Source organism: Apodemus sylvaticus, chromosome 13 (assembly GCF_947179515.1).
Source record: "Apodemus sylvaticus chromosome 13, mApoSyl1.1, whole genome shotgun sequence".
Classification (NCBI taxonomy): domain Eukaryota; kingdom Metazoa; phylum Chordata; class Mammalia; order Rodentia; family Muridae; genus Apodemus; species Apodemus sylvaticus.
The window spans coordinates 300,593-314,070 of record NC_067484.1 but is presented as its reverse complement, the minus strand read 5'-3'; the positions used below and the strand labels follow the sequence as shown (position 1 = coordinate 314,070).

The following is a 13,478-nucleotide window of genomic DNA, read 5'->3' as shown; positions in this document are numbered from 1 at the left end:
CTTATGTTTGCCTTTTGCCATCTGGTTATCTCTGGTGTTAGATGTTCTTGCTGTCACTGACTGTGGCTTATCCATCCTGCATGCCTGCATATCAGTACTACTGGTACACGACTTCTTTCTGTGCTTGCAGGCGTGTAGGCACACCTAGGAGACCAGCTCTCTTGCGGCAGTATTTGTGTATGTAGCTCTGTGGCCCAGGATCAGCTTTGGGTGCAGATGGAAATTGGAAGACTCCTGTCCCAGGTTTCCCCTGGGTTCATGTGTCCTCGGGGTTCTGGGCAGATTTCTCAGAGCAGCAGGGGTGGTTATATCTATGCTTTCAGGCCTCTCTGAACTCCTGGGAGGCTTACTCTCTCCCTGAGCCACCTGTGTATGGAGCCCCATGGCAGAGGATGGTCTCCAGCTGCAGACAGAGGCTGGAAGGCTTCCACCTGAGGGTTCTGGCCAGATTCCTCTGAGGGGTGATCCTACCTGTGCTCTCAGACCTGCCTGCACTCTTGGGAGGCTAGTTATCTCCCTGTGCCACCTGGGTATGGAGCCCTCCATCTTGCCCATTTTAAAAGAATCCTTTCTCTCAGATATAAATTGAACATAACTATGTAAATTATATGGTATGATATACACTAAACACCTAGTCTATCAATTTTGTCTATTTAAATATAGTATTCTATCATCTATCCTAACCTAATGAGATTATAATTTTGTGTCTGAATTATGTTGATTTTTAACTTGTATTATCATCTGAAAACCATCAGGTCAAATCTAGAACATCTACTTTAATCCTAAACAAGTTACGTGTGATTATGAGACTATAACCTAGTCTTCAAACCTTCCAGAAATCTGAGAGTAAATATTACCTGACTATGTATGAAGCACAAAGACATAGCTTCCAACTTAAATAGCTGACTGCCTTGACAGTCTCCTATATTCCTCATAACATTGCATCATCTGTGTTTAGCCTTCTGGCCCAGAAACATATGACAGACCTTATGCAAAGTAGGAATTATGAATAACTATTTTATCCTGTCTTTGCAGAGCTAAGCTCTTGACTATCCTGCATCATATGTCATTTCCTGGATAGTATTTTTTGTCTGTAGATGAATTATAGAAATTTTTGCCCAGTGGCTGGCTTGTCACAATCGTAGTAACTCTATATGGAAATAATAATGTTCAATATCTCTTCTGAAGTAGGATGGGTGTACTCAGCAGAGCAGACCTGTGTCCTAGTCAAAAGATTTATTAATAAATGATTTTAAGTCTTACATTATGTGGATCACTGACATTTTTGAAAGCCATCTATCTACATATATAGCATAACTGAATTATCAAATATTGATTACTCCTATGTATTTACTCCTTGAATAATATTGAAAACACTTCACTGTAATTAAATCAGAGTCTTATATCACTATAACTTTATTATCTGACTTGTATTACACAATCATATTAAACAGTTTGTAATAGTAAATTTTAGAAGGACTGTGTTTAAACCTTGTGCTCTTGAATGAGTTGTGGGAATGTATCACTAAATTTACACTTAAAGAAACCATTTTATAACCATAATCTTACATTAATGAAAATCTCTACATTTTGACATAAAATTGAAGTCATATTTTCTTAAATTGGTGCAAAATTTATATATTGATACAAGTTTAAAATATCATTGGTATAAATCTTTATATATTGATACAAAATTTGAAATTAATTTTGTTACTTAGATAATCATTGTGCCTATACATCACATTCTTTGAGTAATTCCAATGTTGTTCCCTTACACTGTACTAGGTACTCATAGTGATTCATGGTGTGTAATGAGAATTCAGACCAGCACATTGGAAAAAGTTTAATAGATATTGTCAGGACAAAATAGACTGTTGAGGAATCCAAAGATATCCAGCAATGACTAAAGGTTTGCATTTCAGGTAATAAAAATAATCAGATCAGTGAATGAATGTGTCTAAAGTTAATATACAGCAACTGTACATACATACACCCAAATCCACAGAACACAGGTGGCATAACAATATTTTGAAGTTCAAGATCAAAGTTCATGAATCTTGTGTCATTGTCATCCTCTGTGTAACTATGGCTTTGAGAACTCTGCCTCTATAACACAAATACAAAAGAACCTTCACGTGCAAATAGCATCCTGACTTTGTAATAATAAGATATTCAACTCTTTGTTAGAGTGGGTTTATCAGTCAAAAATAGCTCGATTGATTTGGTCACCAAATATCACAGAAAACACATTTTTTTTTTGTGAAGATGTGCTCAATACAATGGGATATGTAGTCTCACCCTAGCCTTTGTGTTCTGCCTTAGAGTTCCCAGCTCTAAGTTGTGAGCAAAATACATAGATAAAATGAATTGATATGCCTCAGAACATTGCTAGTCAGCATGTAGTATAGAATGAGAAGCAAAGAGTCCCACAAGGAAAATCTAAGAATTTAGATTTCAGTCATCACTAAGTTGATAGAAATGTATGTGCATCCCAAATACCAAAGATTAAGTACAAACATTAATATATATGTGTTTGAAGCAAATGTTGTTGTAAACATACAGACACTAATACTTAGGCTAAAGAAAAATATTGACTCATGAATAGAAATTTATTGGAGCTGGAAGGATGGCTCAACAGTTAAAGGCCAGTAGCTGCTCTTCCAGAGATTCAAGGTCTGATTCAGAGGCATGATTATTATGCACAGACATGCAGGTGAAACACTCATACATATAGAAAATATAATTTTTAAATCCCTCATAACATGCAAATTTGACTTTCACATAGGTGAACTCATCCTTCTGCCTGACATAACAGAATTAAGGATGTTTGTATAGATTTGACTCTTTACTACTCTCAACACCTAATTCTAACTTCTAAGATGATGAAGAATTCTAGGAATGCAGTTACTAAAGTGTCGTATCTAGACCTAACATTTGAAAGGAATTGTATGTTTCTTCAGTCAGTTGTGGTGCACAACTTAGATCCCAGCACTTAGGAGGTAGAGGTAGTTGGATCTTTGTAAGTTCAAGGCCAGCCTGGTCTACAGAGCAAGTTCCATACAGAGCAACACTGAGAATCCCTGACTTGAAAAAGAAGAAGCAAAGAGAAAGAGAAGGAAGAGGAAGAGGAAGAGGAGGAAGAGGAAAAGTAGGAGGAGGAGGAAGAAAGGAAAGAAAAGAGTTGGACATTTCATCACTTCTCTTTGCTCCTGAGCTGTCATTCAGTATATTTTTCTACAAACGCCATTTTAAAATTGTTTTAAAATACAGTCCATTTATTTGGTACTCTAGACCTAACAAACCTGAGCCACTTTAACACCATGGTTCCAAGTAACACCATCTTCCAGATATTTCTCATATTCCAGCTTTGTCTTGGTGTCATAGGGAACTCATTACTGTTAATGTTATATATATACAGTTTCTTCCTCAGGCCTCATGTCAAAAAGTTGATAGATTCAGTTTTAACGCACCTTACAATAGTTAATATGTTGATGATCATATCCACATTGATTAAAAATATCATGTTATCCTTTGGAGTACCCAATTTTCTGGACGATGTTGGTTGTAAGGCAGTTTTGTTTTCATTCAGAGTCAGCCGGGGTCTGTCCATCTGCACCACCTCTGTACTAAGCACATTCCAAGTCATCACCATCACTCCCAGCAGTTCTAAGTGGGCCTCCTGGCTTAAGCCTAGACTCTCCACATGGATTCTTTCTTCCTTACTTTGTTCCTGGCTTATTAACCTAGTCATCTATGGGTATATGGTTGACTTGGTAATAGCCCAAACCAATAAAACTCATGCTGGTCTTGGATATTTGGATGGTTACTGTCAAAATAAGTACTTTGGGGACCACAATTCATGGTCATTTAATACCATTATTATCATTCATGATCTCTTCTTTGTGGCCATCATGATGTGGGCCAGCCTCTACATGTTGATTTTCCTCTACAGACACCACAAGAGAGCTCAGCATCTCCACAGCCCAAGCCTTTCCTCCCAGCCATCTCCTGAGCACAAGGCCACTCACAGCATCCTGTCTCTGGTGAGCTGCTTTGTGTTAATTTATTGGTTGAACAACTCCATCACCCTTTATGGCTTTTATACAAAAGGAAAAATTCCAAGATTGGAGTCGATTAATGCGATTTTTTACAGCATGCTACCCAACCATCTGCCCTTTTTTACTCATGAAGAATAATAAAGTTATTTTGCAATTCATTTCTTCATTTTCTGTATTGCGAATGACCTGTTTTCAAAGTTCACTCCATGCCTGAACTGAAAACCACACTTTCTCATTATTACACCAGTGTCTTAATGATTTTTTTGTGGAATAAAGAATTTGAATGTGGACCTTGTATACATGAAATGATATTAGCTATAATTCAGACACTATGAAAAATGCAGGAATTTAACATTTTTCTTGAATAGGACTCCATGTGCATAATTTTAATAATTTTAATATTTATTACTCACTCAAACTATGACACTTTGTAAAAAATGAACATATTTAAATATTTTCAACAATATTTTTTCTGTTTTTTTTCTATTTAAATACTTCTAATCAAAATTTTGAAATATCATTTGGAGCTTGGGTTATGTGTTTTATGGTGCTTTCTGTTCTAAGAAACACCTTTTAAACATTGAACAAATTTCTGTTTCTTAACTGCCAACTACCCGAAATACTGCTGTGGGTGGGACTCTTATGTGTAACGAATAGTAGTTATCCAATGGCTGTCCTTTTACCATAGCTGACTTTGAGTCATCAATAATTATTTTTACTATTTTATTATTTTTGTTATTTCTTTTATTTTTGAAATTATGGCATAGTTAGATAATTTTCCTCTTCCTTTTCCTTCTTGCAGACTCTGCTGTGTGCTTGTTCTTGCACTCTTTCAATTTCATGGCCTCTTTTTTCCTTAATTGGTGTGTGTGTATGTGTGTGTGCAAGTGTGGAGGTATTCCTAAATACATAAATGCTTCCTACTCTTTATATTGTGGAAACAATTAATGAAAAAAGAGGCCATGAATTTTAAAGGATAACTTCCAGTTGTTTCTACACAAGCAGGAGAGCCTGAGTGTGAGCCCCAGCACCCAGGTAAAGACCAAGCCACAGGGGCTTGTGTTTGTAGCTGTAGATATAGGAATCTGAAGACAGCAGGATTTCTGGTTTTGCCAGGACAGTCAGCATAGACTAACTGATGATACTCAGGACCCATGGGAGATCTTGTCTTGGGAGGGAACAAGGAAGAGGGCTCATAAAGGATGTAAGGTTGGAAAACAAGAGAGAGCTCTGTGAGCGTGAACTACTGGACAGAACATTGCTGTTGCAAGCAGAAACTCACGGTACCTATAGTGACCTTCACAAGATCAAGACACTTAAAAATCCCAGCATTGCATCCTATGGCTGATGGAAACAGATGCAGAGACTCACAGACAAACATTAGACTAAGTTTAAGAGTCTTGTGGAAGAGTGAGGGGCAGCATTGAGGGAGTGGAAGGGGTCAAGGCCACCATAAGACCAACAGAGTCAACTAAGTGGAGCCCATGGGGACTGAACCACCAAGGGAGCAGCATGCAAGTGCTAGATCTAGACCTGTGTCACATGTGAAGCAGATGCATAGCTTGGTTGGTCTTCATGAGCTCCCCTAACAATTGGGGCAGGGCTCTCTCTGACTCTTTTGCCTGACTTTCTATCCCCTTCCCTTAGCTGGACTGACTTGTCAGACCTCAGAAGCAGAAGTTGTGCAAGATGATGTGCCAGAGTGGTTTGGGATCCATGGGAGTTTCTTCTTCTCTGTGGAGAAGTGGAGGAATAATTGGTGGAGTGCTTTCTGAGGGTATGACTGACAAAGACGCTGAGATCAGAACATAAACTAACTAACTAACTAACTAACTAACTAACTAACGAAGGAAAAATTCAGCATGAGGATATCTCATATGTCACCATCCCCTAATAATAAGGTATTGACATCTCTTCTGACCTCTACTAGCGCAGCTACACATATATACATTCAGGCAAAATATTCAAATACAGGAAATAAAAAAAAATATAAGAAAGAGTTCTCCCAATCAGCACTTGGAGGGACTTCCTGCCACCATGTTCACTCCCAGACGGAGAGGACAGGCAGCTCTAGGTACATAGAGATATCCCAAGTTTAACATCACTTGGAACACAGGCCACCAGACTTCTGCCTGCACCCAAAGCCTGGGCAGCTCTGCAGTTCAGTTCTGTGCCAGCCCTGACATGGGTTGATTGCTCTGCAGAGTAATCACCACTTGGAGGGGCTCTCTGCTGCCATCCTTGCTCCCAGATGGACAGGACAGGCAGCTCCAGGTACACAGAGACAACCCCGAGTATAACATTGCTTGGGGCAAGGCACACCAGGGCTCCAATGGCACCCAAGAGTAGGGCAGCCCATCAGCAATCTGTGCCAGGGGAAACCCAGTCATCCAGAGGAACAGAAATAGCCTTACAGGCTCACAGGGAGTTCAAGCACCAGACAGTGACAACAGCACCAACTAACACCAGAGATAACCAGATGGCAAAAGACAAATGTAGGAATGTTACTAACAGAAATCAAGGCAACGTGGCAGCATCCAAACCCAATTCTCTGACAACAGCAAGTCCTGGGTACCCCAACGCACCAGAAAAACAAGATTTGGATTTAAAATTACTGGTCATGATACTGTTAGAGGAACAGAAGAAGGACATAAATAAATCTGTTAAAGAAATACAGGAGAAAATGGAACAAAAGATGTAATAAGCCCTTACAAGGGAAACACAAAAATCATTTAAATAAATTCAGGAGAATATGGGTCAACAGACAGAAGCCAATAAAGACAAAATGCAAACAATTACTTAAAGAACTACAGGAGAACTTGGGACAACAGGCAGAAGTCATGAAAGAGGAAACACAAAAATCTCTTAAAGAATTACAGGAAAACACAAAGAAAGAAGTGAAGGAACAGAGTAAAGTCATCCAGGATCTAAAAACAGAATTAAAAACAACTAAGAAATCACAAAGGGAGACGATTTTGGAGATAGAAAACCTTGGGAAGAAATCAGGGGTCATAGATGCAAATATCAGCAACAGAATACAAGAGATAGAAGAATCTCAGATGCTGAAGATACCATAGAAACCATGGATTCAACAGTCAAAGAAAATGCAAAATGCAACAAGCTTGTAACCCAAAGCATCCAGGAAATCTAGGACACAATGAAAAGACCAAACCTAAGGATTATAGGCATAGATGAGAGTGAAGATTTACAATTTAAAGGGCCAGCAAATATCTTCAACAAAATTCTGAAAAACAGCTTCCCTAATCTAAAGAATGAGATGGCCATGAACATATAAGAAGCCTACAGAACTCCAAACAGACTGGACCAGAACAGAAATACCTCCTGTCACATAGTAATCAAAACCCCAAATGTACTAAACAAAGAAAGAATATTAAAGGCAGTAAGAGAAAGAGGCCAAGTACCATATAAAGGAAGACCTATCAGAATTACACCAGACTTGTCACCAGAGACCATGAAAGCTAGAAGATCCTGGGCAGATCTCACACAGACTCTAAGATAACACAAATGCCAGCCAAGACTACTATACCTAGCAAAACTCTCAATCACCATTGAAGGAGAAACCAAGATATTCCATAATAAAACCAAATTTACACAAAATCTTTCCACAAACCCAGCCCTACAAAGGATAATAGGTGGAAAACACCAATACAAGGAAGGAAATTACACCCTGGAAAAAGCAAACCTTGTTTCATCAAACCCAAAAGAAGATAACCACTCAAACACAAAAATAACATAAAAATTAACAGGAAGTAATACTCACTATTTTTTAATATTTATTAACATCAATGAACTCAATTACCCAATAAAAAGACATAGACTAATAGACTGGATACATAAACAGGACCCTACATTTTACTGCATACAGGAAACACACCTCAATGTCAAAGACAAACACTACTTCAGAGTAAAAGGCTGGAAAACAATTTTACAAGCAAATGATCTCAGGAAACAATCTGGAGTAGCCATTCTAATATCAGACAAAATTGACTTTCAATCTAAAGTCATCAAGAGGGATATCTTGCTGGTCAAATGAAAAATCCACCAAGAAGAACTCTTAATTCTGAATATCTGTGCTCCAAATGCAAGGGCACCCTCATTCATAAAATAAACTTTACTAAAGCTCAAAGCACACATTGTACCTAACACAATAATTGTGGGTGACTTCAACACTCCACTCTCCTCAGTGGGACAATCAGGAAAACAGAAACTAAACAGGGACACAGTAAAACTCATTGAAGCTTTGGACCAATTGGATTTAACATATATAGAACATTTCATCCTAAAGCAAAAGAATATACCTTTTTCTCATCACCTCATGGTACCTTCTCCAAAATCGACCATATAATTGGTGACAAGACAGACCTCAACAGATATAAGAAGATTGAACTAACTCCATACCTCCTATCATATCACTATGGAGTAAGAGGGGTCTTCAATAGCAACAAAAAGCCAGCATGTACATGGAAGCTGAAAAAATACTCTACTCAAATGATAGCTTGGTCAAGGAAGAAATAAAGAAAGAAATCAAAGAGTCTTAGAATTTAATTAAAATGAAGGGACAACATACTCAAATCTTTGGGACAAAATGAAAGCAGTGCTAAGAGGAAAACTCATAGCCCTCAGTGCCTCCAAAAAGAAACTGGAGAGAGCATACACTAGCCGCTTAATGGCACACCTGAAAGCCCTGGAATAAAAAGAAGCTAATTCACCCAAGAGGTGTAGGAGACAGGAAATCATCAAACTCAGGGCTGAAATCAATAAAGTAGAAACCCAGAGAACCATACAAGAATCAACAAAACCAGGAGCTGGTTCTTTGAGAAAATGAACAAGATAGATAAACCCTAGGCCAGACTAACCAAAGGGCACAGAGACAGTATCCAAATTAACAGAATTAGAAATGAAAATGAAGATATAACAATAAAACCTGAGGAAATTCAAAAAATCATCAGATCCTACTACAAAAGCCTATACTCAACACAACTGGAAAATCTGGAGGAAATGGACAATTCCTAGACAGATACCAAATACTAAAATTAAATCAGGATCAAATAGATCATCTAAACAGTCACATAACCTCTAAAGAAGTAGAAGGGGTCATAGAAAGTCTTCCAACCAAAAAAAGCATAGGACCAGATTATTTTTCTTGCAGAATTCTATCAGACCTTCAAAGAAGACCTAACACCAATACTCTTCAAATTATTCCACAAAATAGAAACAGAAGGAACACTACACAACACGTTCTATGAAGCCACAATTACACTGATACCAAATCCACACAACGATCTGACAAAGAAGAACTGCAGGCCAATTTCCCTTATAAATATCGATGCAAAAATAAACAATAAAATTCTTGCCAATTGAATCCAAGAACACATCAAAAAAATCATCCACCATGATCAAATGGCTTCATCCCAGGAATGCAGGGATGGTACAATATAAGGAAATCCATCAATGCAATCCACTACATAAACAAACTCAAAGAAAAAAAAAAAAACACATGGTCATTTCATTAGATGCTGAAAAAACATTTGACAAAATTCAGCATCCTTTCATGCCAAAAGTATTAGAAAGAACAGGAATTCAATGCCCATACCTAAACATAGTAAAAGCAATCTACAGCAAACCAGTAGCCAACATCAAACTAAATGGAGAGAATCCTGAAGTCATCCCACTAAAATCAGGGACTAGACAAGGCTGTCCACTCTCTCCATATCTTTTTAATATAGTGCTTGATGTTCTAGATAGAGCAATTAGACAACATAAGGAGGTCAAAGGGATACAAATTGTAAAGGAAGAATTCAAACTAACATCAAAATGACAGGACATAACAATCACTATTCCTTAATATCTCTTAACATCAATGGACTCAATGCTCCAATAAAAAGACAGACTAACAGACTGGATACATAAACAGGACCCTACATTTTGCTGCATACAGGAAACACACCTCAGGGTCAAAGACAAATACTACCTTAGAGTAAAAGGCTGGAAGACAATTTTATAAGCAAATGGTCTCAGGAAACAAGCTGGAGTAGCCATTCTAATATCAGATAAAATTGACTTTCAACCCAAAGTCATCAAAAGAGACTCTGAGGGACACTTCTTGCTGGTCAAAGGAAAAATACAAGAACTCTCAGTCCTGAACATCTATGCTCCAAATGCAAGGGCACCCTCATTCATAAAAGAAACTTTACTAAAGCTTAAAGCACACATTGCACGTAACACAATAATTGTGGGTGACTTCAACACTGCACTTTCCTCAATGGACTGATCAGGAAAACAGAAACTGAACAGGGACACAATGAAACTAATTGAAGCTTTGGACGAATTAGATTTAACAGATATATATAGAACATTCTATCATAAAGTAAAAGAATATACCTTTTTCTCAGCACCACATGGTACCTTCTCCAAAATCGACCATATAATTGGTCACAAGACAGACCTCAACAAATATAAGAAGATCGAACTAATCCCATGCCTCCTATCAGATCACTATGGAGTAAAAGTGGTCTTCAATAGCAACAAAAACAACAGAAAGCCCACATACACGTGGAAACTGAACAATATTCTACTAAATGATACCTTGGCATGTTTCTATCCCATATTTCAATTAATTTAGAATTGTTTTATATGTCTACTGCTTTACTCTTTAATTTTTCCATGAAAATTATCAATTTTAACATGTTTGTCTGAAACATTTTCCATGTAAATCTTTAATTTTATCATAAAGTGTTTTCATTTCCCTTGACATCCCTTTTCAATAAATAAAAGAAATTAAAAAAAAAAAGAGTTCTCTTCCAGCCACCATTTGCAGCAGGGAGTCATGGGGCTTCACCATCTTTAGGGCAGGGCCCACCAGGATAGAGGGTTCTCCCAGCAGTGCTTTCACTTCTGAGCACAGAGGTGAGATTTCCACCTTCTCTCTGGAGGGGAACAGTTAGGAGCATTCCAGGGCATACAATCAGTGGAGTTACTGGGACAGGATTCTTCTATTCACCATTTGCAGCAGGGAGCCAGGTGGCTCCACAGTCTTCTGTAAACAGACCCTGCCAGAATAGAGTTGGTCTCCCAGGATTACACACACAGGCTTACAGGCCCACAGGAGGGACAAACTCCATCCAGAGACAGGAAGATCAACTAACACCAGAAATAACCAGATGGTGAAAGATAAGCTCAAGAACCCTACCAACAGACACCAAGGCTACTTGGCAACATCAGAATCCAGTTCTCCCACCACAGCAAGTGCTGGATACCCCAAAACACCAGAAAAGCAAGAGTTAGATTTAAAATCATATCTCATGATGCTGATAGAGGACTTCAAGAAGGACTTAAATAACTCCCTTAAAGAAATACAGGAGAACATGGGTCAACAGGTAGAAGCCCTTAAAATGGAAACACAAAAATCCCTTTAAGAATGACAGGAAAACACAGACAAATAAGTGAAGGAACCAAACAAAACCATCCAGTATCTAAAAATGAAAGTAGGAAAAAATGAGGAAATCACAAAGGGAGACAACTCTGGATATATAAAGCCTTGGAAAGAAATCAGGAATCATAGATGCAAACATCAATAACATTATACAAGAGATAGAAGAGAGAATATAAGGTGCTGAAGATACCATAGAAAGCATTGACTCTATAGTCAAAGAAAATGCAAAATGCAAAAATCTTGTAACCCAAAATATCCAGAAAATTCAGCACACAATGAGAAGACCAAACCTAAGGATTATAGGTATAGAAGAGTGTGAGGATAACATGTGTTTCTATATATTTCTTCAATTTTATCAGAAATATTTTCCATGCAAATCTTCAATTTTATCAGAAAATATTTATAATACCACTTTCAATCGACTTAGAAATATTTTGTGCCTACAGTTTTATCTGTATAAAGTAGCTAATTTTAACGTGTTTTTCTACATATTTCTTGAATTTAATCAGAGATATTTTCCATGTACATCTTCAGTTTTATCAGAAAATGTTTTTAATTCCTCGTTCAATCAACTTAGAAATATTTTTATGGCTTCCATTTTATCTGTGTAGTTTTCCATAATAATCTTCAATTTTAACATGTTCTATATTTTTCTACAATTTTGTCAGAAATATTTTCCATGTAAATCTTCAATTCTATAATAAAATGTTTCTACCTCCTTTTACAATCAATTTAGCGGTGTTCTTTATGTCTATCATTTTACTCTTTAATTTTCCATAAAAATTGTCAATTTTAACTTGTTTTTCTTTGTATTTTTTCAATTTTGTCAGAAATGTTTTCCATGTAAATATTTAATTTTATCATAAAATGTTACTTCCTTTTTCAATAATAACAAGAGAAAATCTCTATAAGATCCAGTTTTAAGGCATTTTATTATTTAGTGAGTGACGGGGAAGGGCCCATCACACTGTGAGTAGAAGCATCCCTGGACTGGTGGTCCTGAGTTCTGGGAGAAAGCACTCTGAGCAAGCCACGAGTAGCAAACATTCCACGGCCTCTGTATCAGCTTCTGCCTCCAGGTTCCAGCCCCGCTTGAGTTCCTGTCCTGACTTTCTTCGATGATCAACAGTGACGTGGAAGTGTTAGCCAAATAAACCCTTTCCTCCACAAAAAAAGAAAAGAGTTCCAAGGGGCTCAATAGATGGCTCATCCTTTAAGAGCACCTTCTCTCTTCAGAGGATGCAGGTTCAGTTCCCAGAACCCATGTGCAGGCTCACAGCAGCCAAGTTTGTTTCTGGTTCTTTGTTTTTGTTTTGGAGAAAGAGAGAGAGAGAGAGAGAGAGAGAGAGAGAGAGAGAGAGAGACAGAGACAGAGATAGACAGAGACAGACAGAGACAGATACAGAAAGAGAGTGAGAGCAAGAGCAAGTATGCATCACAGTCAGTGGGTAGGAATGTAGGAAGAATCTTGGAGGAGTTGGTAGAAAGGAAAAAAATAATCAAAATGTATGAAAAAAAGCTATGTAGAGAAACCCTGTCTCAATAAACCAAAATAATGATGATTATGTTATTATTATTATTATTATTATTATTAATTTTATGATAATGATGATAATAGTGATGATGATGATGATGTTTCAAACCAAGCAGGGATGAGAGAGAGGCTCCTGAAGACCCAGTTGTACATTGGCAGTTGATGGCTACTATGAGAGGAGAGTCATTTTCTTTAGACCTCTGGCCCCCAGCAGACTGCTCAAGCCCCAGGGAATGGCTTCAGACCCATGAGCATATGACCACACTGAAGAGGTGAAATGAGTTATAAGAAAGCACATGAAGTTAAAAAAGAGATGTGTTGGGGGATGCTGACAGAAGTTGGACAGAGTTGGAATGGGAAGTAGACATTTTCAATACATTGTATACTGTTTTCCAAAAATAAATAAAATGGTTTTTGATAGTTTTGATTTTGT

General features: G+C 37.6%; 1 protein-coding gene across 1 annotated transcript; it reads left to right on the top strand.

Annotated features, from left to right (window-relative positions):
• Positions 1 to 3,320: 3,320 nt before the first annotated feature.
• Positions 3,321 to 4,196, top strand: LOC127664080 (vomeronasal type-1 receptor 2-like). The gene has a single exon (XM_052155969.1). The coding sequence runs from the start codon at positions 3,321 to 3,323 to the stop codon at positions 4,194 to 4,196; it is 876 nt and encodes a 291-aa protein (XP_052011929.1).
• The last annotated feature ends 9,282 nt before the right edge of the window (positions 4,197 to 13,478 follow it).